The sequence below is a fragment of the Taudactylus pleione genome, unplaced genomic scaffold, assembly GCF_031769625.1.
Source record: "Taudactylus pleione unplaced genomic scaffold, aTauple2 ptg000053l, whole genome shotgun sequence".
NCBI lineage: Eukaryota > Metazoa > Chordata > Amphibia > Anura > Myobatrachidae > Taudactylus > Taudactylus pleione.
In genome coordinates, this window is record NW_028284455.1 from 12,639,071 (window position 1) to 12,663,092 (window position 24,022).

General features: G+C 37.3%; 1 protein-coding gene across 5 annotated transcripts in view; it reads right to left on the reverse strand.

The window, feature by feature from the left end:
- Window positions 1-24,022, reverse strand: part of SATB1 (SATB homeobox 1) — a 196,808-nt gene that overhangs the window by 73,725 nt on the left and 99,061 nt on the right. For 3 of the 5 annotated variants that reach the window (XM_088462720.1, XM_088462719.1, XM_088462721.1), the window contains exons 2-6: window positions 14,239-14,474; window positions 11,323-11,499; window positions 10,520-10,646; window positions 9,663-9,786; window positions 2,272-2,383 (exon numbers count right to left, since the gene is read on the reverse strand). In XM_088462720.1, coding sequence (XP_088318846.1) covers window positions 2,272-2,383; window positions 9,663-9,786; window positions 10,520-10,646; window positions 11,323-11,499; window positions 14,239-14,449 — 751 coding nt within the window. In that variant the 5' untranslated portion in view covers window positions 14,450-14,474. Of the gene's footprint in view, window positions 1-2,271; window positions 2,384-9,662; window positions 9,787-10,519; window positions 10,647-11,322; window positions 11,500-14,238; window positions 14,475-17,244; window positions 18,906-24,022 lie in introns of those variants that run through there. The other 2 variants (XM_088462723.1, XM_088462718.1) reach the window with 2 other exon arrangements.

Genomic DNA, 24,022 nt, shown 5'->3' on the forward strand with positions numbered 1-24,022 from the left:
TGCGCATGCTCAGTGCAGACCATCGACCCACTTGCGAGCGGACAGCCGCTCGCGAGTGGGTCTGAATCAGGCCCAAAGTGTGCTTTTTTTTTTTTTTTAAAAGGAAAAATTGTATTGGTTGGATGAGAGACCATAGACCTGCGCAGAGGTTTCCATAATATAAATAGTACAATAATAACCCACCATAGACATGTAGAATTACATTATAACTAGAGATGTGCGGCTCGGTTCTCCAGAAAACCGAATCCATCCGAATTTTGTGAATCCGGGTAAATCCGAGTCACAGTTCTAATCTCCTGAGGAGATCCGGGTAAATCCGGGTCGCAGTTCTGATCTTTTGAGTTCGGTATTCGGATTTTAAATCCGAATTTTGGATTGCATAAATTACATGATTTTAGCTGTTTTTAAAACTTTTTATCTATTTTCTATTTAAAAAATCCAGATCCAAAACCTAAACCAAAACCAAAACACCTGAGGGTGGTTTGCAGAACCAAATCCAGATCCAAAACCTTGAAGGAGATACAGATCCAAAACCAAAACACAACCCTAATTATAACAGAACAATAATGTTTCCACTGTGCCATTATACTATAAGAAGGATTCATCCAAAAATGTACATTGTGTTGGAAAGAAGAATATAGCAATAAAGAAAAGATAAGAATAAAGGCAGGAATGTAGGAGAAAGAGAGAAATGAAGGCACGTGTGGTGGAGGCCCACAAACAGGATCAAGATAGGAAGGGAGGGAAAAGAGAGGGGAGTCCGACTCAACTGAACAGTTCCATGGGTCCACTAAGTAGTGAACCTGTCATAAGAACAAAGTGTGCTTTTAATTGTGGAACATTTAGAAGGCAAATTAAACAAATATATAAATATTTGATTCTAACAAGCCAATGCATGTACACAGTCAAGAATGTATAGTCATTTTAACTATATAAGCATAAAGCTCAGTCAAAATACCAAATAAATGTTGATGCATGCTGAACAAGCTAGTTGTGCTAAAGATCACTTTTAAATTATAATTGCACAAGATAGAGAACATTGGTTACACCTAGTCGCAGTTTGTACAGCACGGTTATAAAATGAATATATGGAATACTCCAGGCACTGCATTATGCTTACAGTGGAAGACACGTTCCACAGATAAGCCAATGCTGAGAGATGGAAGTGACACTGTCAATAAACTTCAGAATAACCTGGGAATTATTGAAGTGGAAGATCCTTTCCACAAGTTCTTGGGGAATTGTGTAAAACCCACAAGTTTATCATTTTGTTAGGGAAACTTGTAATAAAACTGAAAGCTAATATAATGACATTTCCCACAATTAAATAATGAAGTTCCTATCAATACAATGAAACAGATACAACTATGACAGCTAGGCAATAAATGCATGTATATAGTAACGCTGTCTCAATATAAAGGAACTCTTTAAAGTCCAGTTTATGAGAATCATTATGGTTAATAAAAGTGAATACAGGCCAGGCTAGGGAGCATATTCCTTCAGAATGCATAGGTCAACTGAAAATACACACTAAAACTGTTCGCTGATTTCATTTAAAGGGCTAAATTGGCTATATGAATTACTTTCTTTGCTATACAATTAGAACCAGCAAAAATCTCAGTACATTAAATGTTGCCAAAACAACTGGAAAGGCAACACTAACATGGAGTGCTTAGACAAAGAGCACTATAATTTACATGCCACAGCAAGAGACATCTATTAAATACATGTATAATCCAAAAATAAGCCATGGCTGACAAATGTATTTTACTAAGTACATGTTTCTCTGGATAAACTAACAAACTTTTTTCTTTTCTCATTTTATGTGCTACATTTCAAGGTAATAGAGATACTACATCTACATTTATCATTAGGTTTAACATGATAAAGCCACACTACTACATGTTCTTAACATTTCTGTACACCACTTTAAGTTGACTGCAGAACAGCAGTGTGAATATAAGAACCAATGAGAAGAGCCAATACCTAGAATAGCAGCCTCTCATTGGTGCCTCAAAGCTATAATGCTCTGATTCTTCCCTCATTGGTAGTGCAGCTTTAAAGAGGAACTTAATTTCATTATATATATATATATATATATATATATATATATATATATATTTAGATATATGTATATATATATATATATATATATAAATTAATACAGTCTAATTAAAATGATGGTTCCTAATCGGGCATCTGAATTAACGTAATTGTAGCTGACACCAACGTAAGCGGAACTGATCCTATCTACAAGTGTTTTGTACTTACCCATCATATGTCTTGACTTCTTGAAATGTTTATACCACCTTCCAAATTCTTGACATTTTGCTGCTGAGACATTTGCATAGTAAGTGCTGTTCACAATGGAAGAAATCATACTCTACACACAAAAAGAAAAGGAAAACCAATTGAAGCTAATATAATAACATAAAAAAATTGTCAATGACAGCTTTTCAGAGCCATAATAAACATGCTTCTGACAAAGAAAAAAGTGCCACATACAGTATGTGATGCACAACTGGGGCAATGTACAAACAATAAGCAGAGGTAGATATGCAGGTAGGATGGATTCCAGTACTATAAGAATACAGGCCACCATAAATAAATAAGTATGGAGATCAGTGTCATGTAATGTATAGCCAATATCATTTCATTTATATATAATGAGTGAGATTTATGGAAAAACAAAGTATTCTAATAAAATACATACAAACAAGTCCATGTATTATGTACAGCTATATACAAAAATATACCGGTTTGTTTGACCATAATATATACATTTGCAATTCAATGACTAACCACATAAAAAGGGGGCATTTACTTTTTATCTATCTATCTATCTATCTATCTATCTATCTATCTATCTATCTATCTATCTATCTATCTATCTATCTATCGTCTTTATTTAACTACCAACAAGAAAGTACATTGCATCAAGAATCAGTAATCCAGATGTACTAACAATTTAAGCTGTTAGGCATTTCATTTTTTCTTATCAAACCAAACAAAAAGTAATTACAGTAGGGGACATTCATTAAACTGGTGCACAGGTAGCAGAGCAAGAAGTGCTGTAATCCAGAGCAACCAGACAATTATCTTAATATATAAAATGAACTAGACAAAGGACAAGTTTTGGTTGGTTAAAAAGTAGTAAATTGCCAGATTTGCAGTTAAACTGGCCATTGGCTACACGATGAGCCACATGATATAATCAAATGGGACGAGGGGATGAAGTGACTGAACGATACCCCCATTCCTCCATACCCTGCGTGATGTATGGGCACAATATTTCCTTCACTGAATGGAATCAGCTGAAAGACAGTCGTCAATGACCGGATATGTTTGATAATCAAATTAAATAATCCCGACCATTTTTCAGCCATTTTCATTCTTTGACGGATAATCATTTATGTCCATTCACTACATGATAATCGTTCAGGACTGTTGTGCATCGGCCAGATCTGAATGATTATCATTCAGTGTATGGCCAGCAGTACTTGTTTTCATAAATGTCTTCCAGCACTAGGTAAAGAGTATATTTTATAAAAGGAGTATTGGTCATATAGATAACTGTGGATATAGGGTAATGGACTTAAACTTATATTACAAAAGGAAAAATTCAAAATGCACAACTATAATATCAGCCAAGTTTGCTATAGGTATTATGTTGTGTATGAAACTTAATAATGTCATCTCCTAATCATTTATGTGTAGCCATTACTGTACCTTAATCCATAATATACATTACAATATTTGCAATTACTTTTCTACCGTATGTTGTGAAAGGTCGGATACTGCATTATTTATTAGTGGAGGGTCTTTCTCAGATTCTTTTTATCCCCACACACACCCCTTTAACCCTAATAGATACACTGTTCTTGTTTCACGTTAATTCATGAGTGAGTGAAATCTAGTGAGGAATACAAAAAGGGACAGACATAAGTAGCCCATTACTACCTTAAGCTGGGTACACACTGGAGCGATGTCGGGACGAAATGCTGTTTTGTAACTACATAGTGCCAACATCACTCAGTGTGTACACGTTTACACACTCCCACGGTCGCTAGCGATGGTCGCCAGGTTTGATGTGCTGCACATCAAACCTAGCGATATTGCTAGCGGCCAGTGCATTGTTATTGAATGACGTAACGGTGATCGTTACATCGTTCATTAAAGTCATCCAGTGTGAACGAATGCCCGTTGCTCCAGTGTGTACCGAGCCATACTCTAATGAGATTAGAGATACCAATCAAATTGTTTAAATGGCACATTCTGTGCAATAGGTCAATTTAAGAATGTTTTCATTGAATTTATCCAGGACTAGTTAATAAACTGGTGGAGGAGTTTGCATGTAAATTACAACTGATTCAACCCAAGCAGCCAAAACGTGTTTGTTTTTTGTTCTTTTAATTTTTTTTTTTAATACTGTTCAGCAAGCGAAATAATTAAACAAAAAACAAACATAAAAAACAAACATATTTACAAATCTGGTTTACTAGTGTTTAAAGATTTCAAGCTCTATAAAGTAGAGAGGGCATCGACAAACAACTTATTTACACAATTATCTAAATACGATTAAACAGCTGATGGACAAATATTAAACTCGAAAATGTATAGTCATTTCAGCTTAATGTAATCCTCTCTCTGTAAACACCCAAGATGATTTTTTCCCAACCAGAACAGTCCTGACATCTCATAAGCCTAAGGGTGAATAGCAAGAGATTGTTTTCGATAGTTATAAATATTCAGGAGACATGCAGACCATCTGCTTTCATAATACAGGTAAAGAAAGGCTGAAATGGGGAACACTTTGCAAAATGGTTCTTAGCAAAGTCTTCTTCCCTTCCAAAAATTTAAAGACAGATGTCAAACCTGTTTAAACAGTGTAATCTGGACATAACTAAAAGCAATATTTCTCCTGTATCGCAGACTACGATGCTTTTTCCATCTGTGGGGCTACGCATTTCTACGACATATACATATTAATTTATACTGGAAAATTATATGGATCTGTAAAACCCAAATTTTACTACCTTGCATGAAAACTTGTGACAGCTTGGGGCAATACATCTAAAAATATTGCACTAAAACAAATACACAAGAAAATATATATTTACTAACGCACATATATTCATGCAAACTGCGTTGTTTGCATTACATACATGTCTAGCTTTGGCTCCAAAATAACACAATGGTACTTTGCTTCAGTATAACCTCTGTTAGAAGAAAATCATGTTTACTGGTCAAACTGATATCATGGGCCCTATTCAGCACACTAAAATCGGAGGTCAAGCAAATGCAATATTCATTGATTCATTATAACGCACACTCATTGGCTGTAATAGCTAACTAACAGGTGTAAGCCACATTGGAATGTTCAATGTAGAGATGTGCGGGTTCGATTTTGCTCAGATTTTTTTGCCACATTAGCGCAAGTTTGAATTAGTTCGGATTTATCTTATTGGCTATCCGGCTCTCACATGTTTTGGATAGCCAATACGATAAATCCGAACTAATCCGAACTTGTGCTAATGTGGCGAAAAGATCAGAGTAAAACCGAACCCGCAAATCTCTAGTGCGATTAGGAATTGTCCAATGATTATAGATTTAAGTTCATTTAAATTAATACATTTGTTTATTAATTTAAATGAACTTAAATCTATAATCATTGGACAATTCCTAATTCATAATCGCACATTCTTTAAGAGAATATAATTTTACTACATTACATATCAATTCAATATATAAAATACATAAATTTGGGAGGTGAAGTTTACTATTGTATAGAAATCTGCAACAGTATCTTGCATAATGAAAAAACAATGAAAGATACGCCCATGTGCAGATTACCTTTAGCACATATCCACCTACGTTTCGAAGTGAATGTTGCTTATTTAAGCCACTGGCGGAAAATGCATTGTTCAATAAACTGCACCTAAACATACATTTACACTGACAAACATAAATAGCTACCACCATTAATTATACTGGTGATGGAGAGAAGTAGACTATAATTGTAAAATACCAAAGCAAACATTATTTTAATTAATGTTATAAAATGAGGCTTAGCAAGTAGAAGGGAACATTATAACTGACTCATGTGCAAAACTTTTCCCATGGTCACAGCCAGGTTGAAGAAAGGAAGAAAAACACACACAAAAAAAAACAATAAAAAAGAAGCAATATTACTATGTACTAACTCCTGACCTGTGAATAACCTAGGATGAGTTTTATAAATAGACTTTTAAATTAACATTTTGTACATAAAACGCAACAAAAAAAAAAGCATTAACCCAGCAATATATTAGAATAAGGTTGAAAATTGCTTTCTTTTCAGAACTGATATAGATAAAAATACAGTGTTTTTATACTAATCTTTAGTTGCTAGTATAATGATTTGTGCAAAAAGGCAAACGCACACACACACAGTTGTAATATCCATAAGTGGTACAAAGCAATACTAGGAAAATACTATGAATAAAAAAGGATTACATACTCCGAGTTGATATGATTTAGTAGGCCGGCAAACAAGTGAAAAGTTTGTGCTCAACCTAATTGCTGGTATCATAACCCAGAATGCTGTAATATTCCATTGCCCTATTGTTTTATGGAATGCACTGTAATTTTCCTTCCATTAAAGCTTTCCAGTTAATAGAAATATGATACTAATGTATTGTCAAGTGAATGTATAGATTACTATACGAATAGATGGAGACAATGGGTTATTCAGCACAGATGTATCACTAAGTATCTCTTCAACTTACATGGTGTGCAAATATATGTGCTGTGGTTGCAAAGCTGGAGAACATTTCTGGATCTAACTGAAAGCAATACCATGAAGGAAATGCAACGAAATAAGATTCAGTAGCATTTTAATACATAGCCACAAAACAATCAAATTGATGTTAATAATAAACTCTGGTATCAAATAAATAAATAAATGATAAGATATCTCAGTATGTTCTTTACTTTTCCTTGGCCAGTGATCACTATAGCATAATACCAATATACTGTTAATGAGCTGAGAGCAGAAATCACATATACACACAAGAAAGGTCATAAAAATAACTATTGAAACACCTTTATAGTTACACCTACGTCAATTTTCAATAATACAACTTAATGTCTAAAATACACAGCTTGAGGATACTGAAAATTGAGGTCCAACAAGATTTTAATTTTGGATTGTTTTATCAGATAACTGACAAGTCTATAACGCTTAGAGAAAAAAAAACAGATTTTTCTTAACTAATGTTAAACTTAGAATTTTGTTAAAACTGAATTTAATTAAGGTATTAAAAGCTCAATTTCATGGTGTTTTAATGCAAAATAACCCCCGCAAAAAAAACTTAAATACACCAAGGAAACTTTCTCTTCCTTAACAGCCCCTTAAGCCCGTACCAACTTCTAATATTAGACAAGTTGTTTGCAGTACACTATAACTAGTTCAGAAAAAAAAAAAATGCACCAAAAATTAGTATTCAAATAAAGCAAAATAAATAACAATAAAAAATCTATAAATGCATAATTGTCACCCTGCAAAAGGGGGTGGGGGGTATGTTGGGTCAAAGACATGTAAAAGAAAAAAAAAAAGAAAAAAATATAAAAATATATTTTTATTTTTCTAAATAGTGGGTAAACTTATATTTTAATGGTTTAGATTAGAGTTAATCTTCAGCAATACTAATTAAGAATTGTCCCAGATTGTGAAAATATCAGCAATTGCCTTGCTGGCAACTGAAGAACACCTTCATTGCTTTAAAAATGAATGCCTGGAAATTCTGAAAGACGTGTTGCAAAAAAAGGCCAATCAACCAGCACAGTCATTTACCTAAAATTATGATCAAAAGAGCACTTTAATTATGAAAAATATTAATGAAAGCATATTCAAAGACTATCTAAAGAGTCCATAATTTGCATACCCTATTAGAAATATAGTTCAATACACAAGAGTAATAATAATAAGAAAAAATATAATTTCTGAGTGGCAAGAAATGGATTTTACCTGCTCATAATCAGTTAAAATGGATACTTCTCTTTCAATACAAAATGTTGCCGTTTAATAATTTTACTTTGTTGTTGTACAATTGTGTAAAAATAAAAAACTGCATGGAATCCAACTATGGGTATCACAAGGAAAAATGTCCACAAGCTTGTGCAGCAGATACAAATGTGGCATCTCTGTAAACGCCTAAATGGAAGAGTTTGTAACCAGTGAAAATGATTTAGATTATTTCCAGTCCAAAAATTATTGAACAGGAGCCACAAGACTGAAGGAATAGACAAATAACTGCGCAGTACAGCAACTGGTCAAACAATTTCAAATCCCTTACAATACACCTATTTGAGAAGCACAGTTGCCAATTTGCATATTTGTACAATTGTGCCTACTGATAAAATGAAATTAAATACAAAAGCATAAAAGGTAAAGAAAAATCTGCCTCGAAATAGGCTCCAAAATGATCATGGGTGGGTAGAATATGTGTCACAATTCTAAATACTAACACTAATGGTATTCCCGTGAGAGAACTTTCCACCATTTACGGTATCTAATTAACCCCCGAACATTGTTGGGTGCTAATGGATCACCCGGGGCTATCCAATTGTCCCCGAAGTACTGCCCGACGCTGGTACAAAAAGTGCAGTTTTTCGCCGCCGCAAATGTGAAAACACATATTTCCATGAACTTATCACGGATCCTATGTGTTTTCAGCCAAAATAACCTATTATTTCACGGGGAGAGAAAAAACTTGGTTGAAAAAAGGGGATAATCTGAAAAAAAATCCACGTTTTTCGCCATTCGCGGTTAATTGGATAGCCCCAGTAGATTCATAATTCTATTGCCAAGGCACCATGGAACCACATAGTTGACTGAAGACTGTAGACCTACAGGCTAACTCTACAGATATCTCAGATAAAGGCAATACAATGGTTTTACTAGTACAAATCTGTATAACTGAAAACTTTTTGCTTTAAATGATTAAATAAAGATTTATTTGTCAATATTAAATAAATAGCACAGGTATTAAAAAGGCACATGCTTTCAAATATGCAGTTAGAATGCACAAATGGGAATAAATCATAAAAACAGAATACAGAATATGCAATCAATGCTTATCCAAAAAAAGAGGATAGGAAAAGTGAGCAACTATTTCGTGACAAAACAGTGTCACTATTAGGGCAAATGTGAACCTGCAGACAACCACCTCCAAGTCATTCAAGATCAGTATTTAAAACACCAGATTTCAATAGTTTAATTGTATTACTAGAATTTTTTTTAATTAGATTATATGACAGGACACTAATTGTGTTGCTTGTAATTATTCTGAGTCCCATGGGGAATTTTTTTCTCACCTTTTTTTTTTTTTTTAAAGCTGCATGCATAATTCATTGTTTGGGTGTAGGCTGTTGTAAAAGACATTTTCCTACTACCGAAGACAGCATGAAACACTGAAGTGTGCAGTAGCAATTACATCACAATGCTGGAGCAGAATGGCAGGTGAAATCCAGCATGAGATGAGATGTGTTAGGAACTGCTGTACACTGTTTAGAACAATTCCTAGAGGTGACAACAACCTGAATACAATTATTGAGGTCATGCCAGTTATTGAACTGTTAACAACACCATATTATTTTTCAATAGTGTTAAAGCCTAATACCTGTGACAGAGGGCACTCCTTAGCTAGAGAACTCTGGTTCATATCTTTCAGTAAGTCCTTCAGAGCGTTTCGTACTGTAATATGGGACCATTGTTCAGGAGGTAAGTCTTCAAGTTTAGGGCAACTATTAGAGACAGATTAGAGAAGGGATTATTACAAGATTGCATCCTGCTGCAGAACATTCCTTTAAGACAGACAGATTTCATTTTGCGCATCAAGCAGATGCATCTGGAGATTGCTCTCCGTCTCCTGATTGTTCCGATTAGTTAATTACTTTATACAACACATCTGCTGTATTGATGCATGAATTATACATCAGCTGCATGTGGCGACTATTTTGGCATGTTACTTCTACCTTCCTGCTCTGATGCGCTTGGTGAAACAATTTAAGGTGCAGTGCCTCCTCACAACTGATCATGAGAAATAGGCTTAAGATTTTTATTTTTTTTCTCTTAAATCGCCGTTGGAGAAAAAAAAAAAAAAAAATTCACATACCAGATTACATTAAGAAGGGTGAAGTCACTCTTTCACAGAACGTACCCAGATGGCATGGTACAGGATATGCAAAATATTTTTCCGTTAAGTACATTTTATGTAAAATACCTATTTATAATGCATGTATTGAATTAATTGACTAAAGATAATACAGTACATATAGCAAGATTAAAATGTATGTCAGACATAAGTGACAATAGTCTTTAAATTCTGTATCTTTTTTTTTTCACTTTTTATTTAAAACTTTATTTTAACAACATGCAATTATATCATTTCATGGCAACCAAAATCGAAGTAATATGGGAATGAAACGTCTTCTCCTGTTCAGGAAGAAAGCAGTTTTGTATCATGTTATGACTCACCTGTGTAGCTGTATTTTCAGTGTGACCACATGAAACACGTCTTGAAGCATATCTGCGACTGTTGCATCAGGAGCATCTGTCACACAGGAGAGTGGAACTGGATTCCATTTACCAACCTGGATTAGCCCTGTGCCACAGGGACAGAGTAAAAGACACAATTAGTGATAAGGTAAAAAAAAAAGCAAAGAAAAATAATAATGGGAAGGAGAAACATTTTATATCAACTAGCACATAAATCATTTGCAAAAAAAACAAAATATCAATACATCTTGATAAGATGTACATTTGCATTGTAGAAAAAAGCAATAAAAAAACTGTAATAAAAAATATGCCATGTATACTTTTTGACTTGCCTAAACTAACAAGCAACAAAATATATACATAAAACCCAAATAATGAATTCAGATGAACTGAGCTGCGATGAGTTCACACGTTTAAGAAATAGTCGGCAGCAATTACAACTGCCCAAATAATAATAAAAATGTGGAAACAGAAACGGAAACACATCAAGGTATTCAGTCATAAATGCAAATCGACTCTCAGCATTCCATCTGCTCAGATATGCTCAGCATTTCTCCCTAGATTCTCAGTGGACCATATTATTAAGGTCAATAGGCATGCTAATGATTCAGTGATAACATCTGAAGTCCCTTACAACTAGCCACATTATTTACAATTTAGTTGGCAAAAAAGTTAACTGGTTTGTGTTTTATACTCATTAAAAAAAAAATATGTCACAAGAAAAATATAATAAATGCGAGCATTATTTTATACTTGTTTTTTGGTGTAACTTTTCTATTTACCTTTGGCCTGGGCAGCTGCACTGTGAGAATATCCAAGAGACAGCAGAGCCATTTCAATCAACTGGTTGAAAAGCATGTCCTTCCTAACCAATACAAATTCTGCATGTTCTTCTTTGCAATCATACTCAATGAAATTTTCGTAATGTTCCACTACACAGAAAACTGGAATCATATTTCCTATGAATATGAAAAATACATAACTAATCTACAAACAGCCAGTATCAGTAAATATACACATATATACACACACAGATATATATATATATATATATATATAATATACGCGCACACACACGCAAGCTAAGCGCTTGAAAGAAATTGATTAAGAGTGAAGTGTGTAGAAAATGATCGCTGCTTTCTTGAGCAAAAAATAAAGATAAAAAACATTGCTGTGCAAGAAGTGTAAAAGCATGGCAGTTAAGCATTCAGTAGATAAATATGTACTGTATATATTTTATATTGATAGTTTATATACATGGTCATTACATTTCCAAAACTTTTATGTTTATAGAAAAATAAACTTTCCTAACTTCTAAATAGGAATTTAGTAATGTGATAATGTAATAATAGTTCTGTAATTACTGTCATACCAGTGTATATTAAAAGGTAAAATAGGCAAAGTCATCATTTTAGAGCAATATAAAAGTGTTATTTCGTCTTCAGAACAAATTATACCAATGTCAATGCCGTGCTTACATTTCATTGCAAAAATAATTTCATTAAGGCATTTCATTCATTTGTAAATTAAAATCTTAATGCTAAAACACCAATGTCTACTTAAATTTTAAAGCAGCAGGTATTTACTCTACAATTAGGCAATCCTGATAATCTGATAGTATAAAGTGAGATAGTTTACATTACCTGGGCACAACCAAGTCCAGTGGTCATTTCACTGTATTATTTATGAACACACTCTTCTTTACCTCATCAACACCTTACTTAAATGTGTGCCAAATGCACGTTAAAAACATTGCACACCATTAAGTAGCTGCAGGTATACAGGGCATCTTTTCCTGCTTTCATATTGTGTGTGTGTTTCAGGGGAAACAAAATGTGTATCATAAATAATATACACACCACTCAAAAAGGTTGCAAAAAATACCAGAAATCATGTGTATAAAGTATAAATAAGTATATATTATTTCAAATAGCTGGTATCATATATGTGCATGTGTGTAAACCACCAGCCATCAATCTGATCCTTGCTATACTGATGTTTTGCAAAGTTCAATTTGGTATTGAATTGGTTAAGAGCTAGAACATTCTTTCACAATGTAGGAAGGCTACAGCTATTCTCTTCTGAAGGAGTAGTGAAGTGGGGATTCCTCTGTCTTTGAAGTGGGTGGGGGAGCTCAATTTATTATGTGAACTCTCCTTGTGACCTTATGCAAGTCACTCATTTGTTCTTTTCTGGCACAGAGGAGTAGATTGCAATCTATTCATTGCAAAATTTCCCCGCGCTTGAAATCTATTACATAAGTCACTGTTGGACCATTGTAAAGACAAATATACATCTCCATGCAATTAAATCTTTACTTTCCAAAACTGACTTTCAATGTGCGCAATTTAATTATCAGACGTATCGCACATAAACGGTAAATTGGTTATGAGATTGTCTAATTATGAAAAAACTTCCAAAATACAATGGGAAAAAGTATCAAATGGCACAATATATTATATATTCCGTACAGAATTACTGCATGTTATCGGTACAGAGTGACAAGTGTCATTGCTCAAGTGATCAACATTATACAGCAGCACTCTCTCGTAACTGCTCCCATCTGACCTAATACTTGGCCCAGCTTCTCAGTGCAACAACTTTACAACTGTCCAGCCTCAAAAAAAGAGGAAAGCTTTGGTCAGTGCTAAAAATATAAGATGATTCCAACCTGAAGGCACTGCTAGGGCTGTTGCTGAACGTTTATGAGTCTATGTAAACAACAAGTCTGCATAAGGAGCAGTGAAGTCTGTAGAATCCTTGTCTAAAACTGTCCTGGCATTAAAGTTTACTGTGCAAATATCACATAGTACCAGAGACGGCTGAAATCTCCTATTTAGGAATTTATAGAACTTATATGTTTGCAGGCGTCAGAATGTCCTTTAATATAGACTCGCTAAGGCTTCTCAGCACAGTATTAATGCACTCACTTTGAAAAGCCATAATAAATGATATTTTTATGCTTGTTCTACCCTGGCTTTCTTAAGATGCATACATTCTTGGCAAACAATCAATAAATAGGGTAATCATGAACAGAGGCCAAAGAATTTGCTGAACTGCTGTTTTTCCATTTTAATAGATAGAGATCTAACAATACCAACTGCTGTGTCTGTTCATTTTAGGATCAATATCTGCTTTGTTTTCGCCAAACTGAATGCAAAATGAATGATTGTATGATAAATGTTACACATTGAATACAATGAAATTCCAGAGCCTTCAACTGTGTACTTGAAATGATCAGTTGTTTGAAAATAACACAAATTGCAATCCAAAGGGAAACATCTACATAACCAAAGCTACTTTTTAAATAACCACAACTCCAATTTTCTTTGTCATGTTTATTAGCTACTTGCACTATTGGCTACATTAAGGAAAAAATAAAAAAAATAAAAAAACTTAATTCCACTTTAGTTTAGCAACAAAATGGATTAAAGATTGAATATAAATGAAGGGTGCCCAACTAATAATTAATATTAAAATAATGTTAAAACTTGACAGCACAAGTATTATACTTCTGTGGACTGACACCACAATAGAAAGAAACTAAGCAAATATTAATTTTGTATCTAAACTGCAAAATGGCGAAGAAAAAAAAACTCAAAAGCCCTCAGACTCAATTGTAAACAATCACTGAAATGTAGCAGCAGTTTCTGATTCATCTATAAATTTAGGATGTTATATGGTCTGAAGAAAATTACCTTTTCGGATACTGGACCTCATCATATGTGCGGAGTGTCTAAGTGGCACCCCTTGCATTTTTCCTCCTGTGCTTCCAATTCTTCCTCTTCCTAGAGGACTTCCATTCTGCTCAAGGCGGGCTATTTTGGCTGGTGGACCTTTTGGATCGCTTACATTGTTAGACATTTCCGAATGTTCTATCCCCTGAGTTGTCTCGTTCGAATGATCCATGCTCAGTCCCGCCTCTAAGGATCACCTGGCACAATTAAAAAAAAAAAAGACAGAAGTATTTATAAATCAATGAGCACGCTTGTCTTTTGTAGCATAAAAAATGCAAATGATAACCAATAGTTCTAGTGCAAATGTGTGTATATATATATATATATATATATATATATATATATATATACACACAGTATGGTCAGAATTAAATGCAGCACATTGCTTGGACAATGGTGCAGCTGCACACATACCTCTAGATAGGAGCCACTCCATTATTTGAATTAACTCCATATATCAAACACATGTGAAGTTTGCAGGTATTCATTTATATTTAGAAAGTTTATTATCACAACTGTTGAATTAAGACTATCATCACTTGGAAGAGAATTAGAAATTGTACTTGGCATGCAAAAAAATAGATATATTATGTATATGTATGTATATATTTGTAGCAGAGGGTGCCTATTTGTATAAACTTGCTTTTAGTAGGTTTTAAGTTTAATTATATTTACAGCTGCAATCTGAATTTCAGTCCATTTACTGTATATGATGCCTTTGTTTAATTTAAAAGTAAGATATGACTTTCATTTTGTGCATGGAAGTATATAATTAAAAGTATATGGTCCTATTTAAACGTTCAGCTAAAAAAAATAGAAAGTGTATAGTAGGAGTTCAAAGTTATCAGTAATAAGCGAGTCACATAGTGGCTGATTTCATACAGTTTGTGATTCGGAGAGATGTATCTATTCCATTCCATATCACAGACACTTTGTATGCCAATTAAAAGCACATATTTAGAATCTGTCTGCTCATGTAAGTCTATATGCATGGAAACATGACTAATGCACCACGCTGAGTGAGCATTATACTGTCAAAATTACATTACACATTCATGTAGCTACTGCAGCAGCAACACAAAAGTTTACCAGCGAGGCCCTTTAAACTTCAGAGGGTTCACCCAAGATTAGAGTAGAGGTTGTTACATACCTATATTATTGTATAAATACACAAAAAATGAAACCACCCACTTTGTAGTTCTGTACTTCAGTAAAATATATTGCGCCAAATGTAATAGGGTGAGAGTTTAGAAAATGTGAGAGTTTAACAGTAATCTCTCACATTGGTCGAGTTTTATGTTCAATGATTTTAAATCGTGACAGTTTATTGAGTCAGAAAAACATGCTCTTTTGCTCTTTTGCTTTGTTCTCGGACTCTATTACATTGGCCGAGTTTAAAAAGTGTGAGAAAACTCTCACATTTTCTGAACTCTCACCCTATTACTTTGGCCCAAAGTGTTTTTTCAGCAGCTGTCTATAGAAAACACAGGCTGCAGGTCTGTCACCTGCAACTTCCTTCTAGCAAATCTATATAGAATTAATACTGCTTTCCAATGCACAGCAATTAAATATCATATTTTAGTTTTCTACCAAAGACACATAACTCATTTGGACAAGTAACACAAGGAAGGCTGCTCAGCAAAAAAAATAAAAATATTTCAATTAAAATATCTTATCTCTATTCATGTTTCGATGCATAACGAGAAGCCAATGTGTAAGATGTCACAGAGCTGCTTAGCTAGTAAGATTCTTCACTTAAGACATGTTATTACACTTATTTAACAAAGGTTATTAGATCAAAATAAACCAGACTTTTGCACAGGAAATTATATATATATATATATATATATATATATATATATATATTTGGATTACTATAGCTTTGGGATTAATGGGTAGGCTAAAGTTAATAACAACTTAGAACAACTCTACAGCTCAAGAAATGATGTAACTGATGTTGAGATGTCAGACTCCACATTTCCTCCAATTAAAGACTTTCTGACAAATTTGGCCCTTGTGTTTTGACAAACAGCAGCCCACAGAATTTCCACATTGTATATCTGTGTAAAAATCAGAATCAAACATGTATAAAACATCTAATTTGCCTATTTAAAACCCTATGCCCAAGGCTAAAGTTCACCAAGATCTCGGTTACAAATAATGATGAGCAGAGCACCCACAATGACAGCACAAGGCGGTGACAATTATCTGTAGTTATCCCTGTCAGGCTGTGCCTCTGTTCTCCTTAACCCATTCTAAGCCAAGAGAGGGTCAGCAGGGATGTGCCTTCTTGCCTTGACTCTAGTCACAGTAACTACCTGGATCTGATACTAACCCCATCTGCAGAATAAGGTATCTTATTAAAGCACAGACCAGACACAGTAATTGGCTCGCAAAGAACACTTCACATTGTCTACAAACACTAAAACCAGCCCTAATTCTTACGTGATCACATATTTTTCTTCCACAAGAAAAAGGCTAACTTCAAAAAATGAAACCTGAAGTTAAATGAAAATGTTAGGACTATTTTTATTACAGTGTCTATGTGAATCATACACAAATGTGTAACTAACTACCGGCTGTGTCATGCACAGATATATGAAATGACACAACTAGCAATTAAATGCAATGTAAATAAGTCTAGCATTATATAAGAATACACATACAGTATATATTTTATGAAAAGAGCATTAGGGGACTAGAGAGAACTTTAGCTGTCACTCCGCAGCAATCACAGGGCACATTTGTTATAGATAGACCAAGGCTACAAAGTCTCAGGAGAACCTGGGAGCCAGGGAAGTTACAAGCCCTCCAGTCCGTGTGACTGCCCTAATCCCAGCCAGGATTTCCCTATGACCTTTTAAAGAGACAAAGAAGCAAAGTGCTACAGTGTGACAACACACAAGGCACAAACTCTAAGGCAGTCAGGGCCAGCAACAGCTAAAGATACAATAAAGGAAAACTCACCACTTCCCAAGCTGACAGCATATAATGGTTAAAGGAAAACCCAGCTTCCTCCCAGTTGATGCAGGGGGGTTCTCAGGTCCTTTTAGCAGCAGACCTGCAGATAGCTTCCCCTATTATGCGAATCCTCGTTTGTATTTTTTATATATATATATATATTTGTGTTTCCTAATGTGCTTCCCCAAAATGGGGGAAGGGCAGGAAAAAATAAAACGTACAGCAAGTAGTGACAATGTACATACAATATGCACAGGCAAAACAGGGGGAGGAAGAGACTGACAGGAGGAGGAAACTGTAGATAAAAAAAAAGTATATTAATAATCTGTCGTAAAGAGATGCTCAGCAGAAGAAGAAGCCAGCAGCAGCTGCTGGTGATATTCAGTCTGGAGAGTTGTCCAAAGAGCTCGCAATCAAATCGAACCACAGCATAGTGACAGCAGGAAGCGAGTGAGGGATGAGAGGACAGATGGGATGCCGGAAAAGAAGTGAAGTTGGGGAGTCACAGAGGGAGTGGGTGCTAAAGTCATCCACCTGCACAGTCCCTGACAAGGACCATTCAAAATGAAAGCACCAAACTTTTTTTTTTTCTTTTGCTGGAAATAGGTTACGGAATGTGTAAAGGAGGAATAGAGCGAGACGGAGCAAGCTCCCTACTTTTACAGGCTGGGAAGAGTTGACAGGTGGACCAGAATCCTCTCCATGTATAAGTAGATGGGAGGTAGGACTGAAGGGGTGGGAGCAATAGAGAGAGATGGGTGGTGAGGAAGGAAGGAAAATAAATAAATAAATAACAGCAATAAATAATAATAATACAAAGTCAGAAAAGTGAGAGGAGCTTCCTCCTGCCCGGCAGACGGGAAAAGGGGGCAGATCACAGGGTACTGCTCAGTAGTTTCTCTGAATGCAGGAAAAAATGCCTCTTCTCGGTCCTGGGGTTATGCTGTCCTCCTCTCCTAGGTTCATGCATTATTAAACAATAGGCACGCAGATAATGAGGAGTTATTTGCTGGTTGTGTTTGCTGGCTGTTGCAGCCTTGCAGGGTGTTATGATTTGTGCAGGCTGTGTGTCAGGAGAGTGTATGTGTATGTGTGTATGTTTGTTTGTCCAGAGCTGCTGCTTCTCTCTCTCTCTCTCTCTCTTTCTCTGCGTTTCTGTGTCCCCATTAAATTATTAGTTGTATTGACTCATCACTCCTCCTCCTCCTCCTGCTACTGCCGCCGTTCCCTGCTCTCTGTGCTCTATTATTGCTCTTGCTAATAAGGATGCTGCTGCTCCTGGTCTTGTTGCTGTTGGTGCTGCTGCTGTTGTTGCTTCTTCTTCCTCCTCCTCATTTTAATACAAAATAAGAGCAGCCAGGCCACCGCCGGAGATCCAGCTCCCTTCCTGCAGCCCCAAGCCCTTCCCTGGCGGCCCCGGATCAGCCGACGTCCTGGGAGAGAGACAGAGGAGGAGGAGGAGGAGAGACATGATGAGAGGGGGAGGAGAGCAGCAGGCAAAGACTTGGATGCATGGGATCAGAAAGTGGGGAAAAAGAAGAATATAAAAGGCAATATAGGAGAGGGACAGTGAGGCGAGAGGAGGGGGGCAGGGGGGTAAATGAGGAGTTTAGGCAGGCAGGTGAGAGTTGCAGGGTGAGATGGAAGAGGGGGTGTACCAGGGGGGAATTGGGATTTCCGGACGCGCAAGAATCTCTAATCTTCTTGATTACAGTGAGGCGGCTGCGCGCAGATTATACACAATAGCCAGAATAACAGGGAGCAGCAGTACAGTGTGAGGAGGAGGGGAAGGGCGGCTGCATGGAGGCAGGCTGAGCTCACACAGTGACACAGGCATAAAGAGGGAGGAGGAGGAGAGCAGCAGCAAGCCTCTCACAGCTTAACCCCTTCCCGCAGCCAGGGACCACAGCACAGCACACCAAACTGTACAGTCACTAGTATACATGAGAGCAGCCAGGGACCACAGCACACTAAACTGTACAGTCACTAGTATACATGAGAGCAGCCAGGGACCACAGCACACCAAACTACAGTCACTACTATACATGAGAGCAGCCATTGACCACAGCACAGCACACCAAACTACAGTCACTAGTATACATGAGAGCAGCCAGGGACCACAGCACACCAAACTACAGTCACTACTATACATGAGAGCAGCCATTGACCACAGCACAGCACACCAAACTACAGTCACTAGTATACATGAGAGCAGCCAGGGACCACAGCACACCAAACTACAGTCACTACTATACATGAGAGCAGCCAGGGACCACAGCACAGCAAACTGTACAGTCACTATACATGAGAGCAGCCAGGGACCACAGCACAGCAAACTGTACAGTCACTATACATGAGAGCAGCCAGGGACCACAGCACAGCAGAGGGACCACAGCACAGCAAACTGTACAGTTACTATACGTGAGAGCAGCCAGGGACCACAGCACACTAAACTGTACAATCACTATACATGAGAGCAGCCAGGGCTATTTCTTTCCTACACAATATATGATTTCTTCAGCAAACACAGGATTCAGAACCACAGAGAAACAATTTACCACAAGTTTGTCGTCTCTTAAAGTTCCATGGGTGGGGAAATAAGAAAGTTTCCTCATGCGATAGAAGACTGTTACACACTAATGAAGTACATTCATACTGAAGGCAAATTGTGATCATCGTTATTAAGGGTAGTAGTACTGAATGTGACTGTAACGCAGTGCCTAGTATTGTGCTGTTTCAGGAAAGAAGTAAAAAATGAACATACACTTACATATTATAATGTACACATCAATTCCTAACATTTCAAATTTTTTTCCATGGACAATTTTATGCTGAGCAGCTAATCAAAGTAGGGCTGTGGTGTCAGTGCTGCCATCATACTACCTTGGGGATGACGTGTCGCTATCTCAGGTAATATAGTCGATGGTTTAAACATCAATGTTTAAACTGTGCCCATGTGCAATAGGAATAAGATTTTTGCGCAGGCACACTAGAGATGTGCTGCAGACCCAACATCCGGGTGTACGGAGCTCAATGTAGCTACACTACCATCTGATGACCATAGGAAACTAGCAAGCAATGGTGGTTACCATCGCAAACCCATTGTTGAATGTAAAAATAATTTCCATCGAGTAGGGAACATCTTAGTTTGCTAACCATCACTTTTCGATGTCCATCCCTACATTAAAGCAGATCACATGCAGGAGCTCAGCTTGGTGCACTACAATCCCTGCCATGTCCTTGGGACAGTTCTATCATTCCTGTGACAGTACAAAATATCACCCAGGAATTTAAACAATTGTTATAACACATTTTAAAATCATTTTACTTTTCTCCTTCATCCAAACTGCCAGAAAGATTTCAAGATGATGAATGGGGAGAAGAGCTCTCCAAAGCAGCCAAACAAAATTATCCATTAGGCAAACTGGGCTCCAGCCTAGGGTTCAGTGAGTATTGATCACTGAAACCCATTTTTTATGTGTTTTCCCTGACAAACGGAAGAAGGAAAGAGGGCCCAAACCAGTATCTTGCCTAGGTTACCTCATTATCATAGTGGCACATTCAATTATCAGCGAGCAGCCACAGGAACAGCTTTTGTCAGCTTCGCAGGATGTGTCTCTAGCTGATTTTCTGTTCACTGCCTATGGAGGTGCAAGTGGAACCTAGGCTATGGTAAATGCGCTTATATGTGCAGCATCCCTTAAACTGGGATGTAGTCTGGAATCCGACGGTCTAAATGCCGACGGTGTGGTACTAATGACAGGCATCGAAACCTCAATGCATGTAATTAACCATACGCCGGAAGACCGATGCCCAGCATACTGAACGCAGGTAAGCCGGGCGCGGACAACCGCGGGGGGGAGGATTAGGTTTAGGGCTCCCAGGGGGACTTATGGTTAGGCACCCCCTGGGAGTCTTAGGTTTAGGCTAGGGGAAGGGGGGGTTAGGCTTAGCCACCCACTGGGGGAGGTTAGGGTTAGGCATCCCCCCGGGGACTTAGGTTTTAGGCGCTTAGAGGGGGGATTAGAGTTAGGCACTTGGGGGGGTGAGGTTAGGGTTTGGCACCCCTAAGGGAGGGTTAGGGGGTAGAATTAGGTTAGCGATACTTACCTTAGGGACTTCACCCTTGCCGGGTATAGGATGTTAGGGTGCATTCCTGCATTGGCCACTGACAGCGTGAGCACCAGTGGGACAGCACGAAGAGTTGTTGAAGAAAAAGATAAATTGAATCGGGGCTGTTGAGGAAGATAATAGAAAACTGAATTTGAAAGAATGTAATGTATAAATGAAGCTGGCTATACACTTAAGCGACCCAGCAACTGACTGAGCGGCCAAATTGGTAAGATACACACACTTACCAATCTGCCTGGCCAGACATCACTACTGGGGAGGCATATAAATTTGTTCGCCCCGTTGCTATGTCAGTGTCAGTAGGTCCTGCGGCCAGTGTACAGGTGGTTGGCAAGTCACCCGCACACACAAACAGCTGTAAGATATATCGGCATGAGCTGTGCTGCAGGGCTGACCTGATATGTCTGTGAATGATGTTGTTTGCAGACATATCGTCTGTACACACCCGCAAAAGCACTATGTGATATGTTGTTCGTTGGAAATACGAATGACATATCACATAGTTTGTACCCAGTATAGGAGCACAAAAAGGTAGTAGGAGGCAGAAATATTTGAAATGGCAACATTTTAACTGTGTTGACATTTTATGTGTCAACGTTAGGATTGCAATACATTTCATGTGTCGACATTATGACTGATTAAATTCTGCATGTGTCCACACGCTGGGTGTCGACATTATGGTGTTGACCTTTTGACTGTTGACATTGTGAATGTCAACATGCTGACTATTTCCCATTCCTTACAGAGAGTAAGCCAGATGTGCAGCAACAGGGGTAGATGTACAAACCCTTGGAGAGAGGTAAAGTGGAGAGATATAAAGTACCAACCCATCACCTCCTAACTGTCATATTTGAAACATGGGGGTCTATTTATCAAGCAGTGAAAAGTGTGGAGAAGTGAACCAGTGGAGAATTTGCCCATAGCAACCATCAGCTTTGAAGTAGCATTTATTAAGTACAGTCTATAAAATAATAGGTAGGAGCAGATTGGTTGCTATGGGCAACTTCTCCGCTGGTCCACTTCTCCACACTTTTCACTGCTTGATAAATAGACCCAACAGCCTGTAAAGTGACAGGAGTTGATTGGTTGGATCTTTATCTCTCTCCACTCCATCTCTCTACAAGCCTTAGTACATCTCCCCCACTGTGAGTATACTAGATGTTCAATCATAGGGGCTGATGCAAAGTTGCACGCAGACTGGTGGATCTTGGGTGTTTTCGCACTGCATGTGCTTCATAACCAAACACACACATCTGCAGACTATTAGGGCCAGATTAGGGGTCTATGACTAAGCCTTGGTGAGAGATAATGTGGAGATAAAGTATCAACCAATCAGCTCACCAATCTAACTCACTTTACAGACTTTGTTTGAAAAGTGACAGGAGCTGATTGGTTGGTACTTTATCTCCATCCATTTTATCTCTCTCCGAGGCTTAGTACACAGGGCTGGTGCAAGCTCTCTCTGTTCCCTAGGCAAAGCTTCAGTCTAGCGACAGTACAGTCAGGTGCATAAATATTGGGACAAATATATATATATATATCTATATATATATATATATATATACATACAGTCAGGTGCATAAATATTGGGACATTGACAGAATTTTCATATTTTGGCCTCTAATCACCACCACAATGGCTTTGAAATGAAACAAACAAGATGTGCTTTAATTGCAGACTTTCAGATTTGAGGGTAATTGCATCCAAATCAGGTGAACGGTGTAGGAATTACAACGGTTTCTATATGTGCCTCCCACTTTTTAAGGGGCCAAAAGTAATGGGACTATCAACTCAAAAGCTATTTCATGGACAGGTGTGGGCTATTCCCTCGTTATTTCATTATCAATTAAGCAGGTAAAAGGTCTGGAGTTGATTCTAGGTGTGACATTTGCATTTGGAATCAGCTGCTGTCGACTCTCAATATGAGATCCAAAGAGCTGTCAGTATCAGTGAAGCAAGTCATCATTAGGCTGAAAAATCAAAACAAACCCATCAGAAAGATAGCAAAAACATTAGGTGTGGCCAAATCAACTGTTTGGAACATTCTTAAAAAGAAAGAACATACCAGAGAGCTCAGCAACACCAAAAGACCCGGAAGACCACGGAAAACAACTGTGGTGGATGACAGAATAATTATTTCCCCGGTGAAGAAAAACCCCTTCACAACAGTTGGCCAAATCAAGAACACTCTCCAGGAGGTAGGTGTATATGTGTCAAATTCAACAATCAAGAGAAGATTTCACAAGAGTGAATATAGAGGGTTCACCACAAGATGTAAACCATTGGTGAGCCACAAAAACAAGAAGACCAGATTAGAGTTTGCCAAACAACATCTAAAAAGCCATTACAGTTCTGGAACAACATCCTATGGACAGATGAGACAAAGATCAACTTGTACCAGAGTGATGGGAAGAGAAGAGTATGGAGAAGGAAAGGAACTGCTCATGATCCAAAACATACCACCTCATCAGTGAAGCATGGTGGTGGTAGTGACATGGCGTGGGCATGTATGGCTGCCAATGGAACTGGTTCCCTTGTATTTATTGATGATGTGACTGCTGACAAAAGCAGCAGAATGAATTCTGAAGTGTTTTGGGCAATATATCCTCATATTCAGTCAAATGCTTCAGAACTCATTGGACGGCGCTTCACA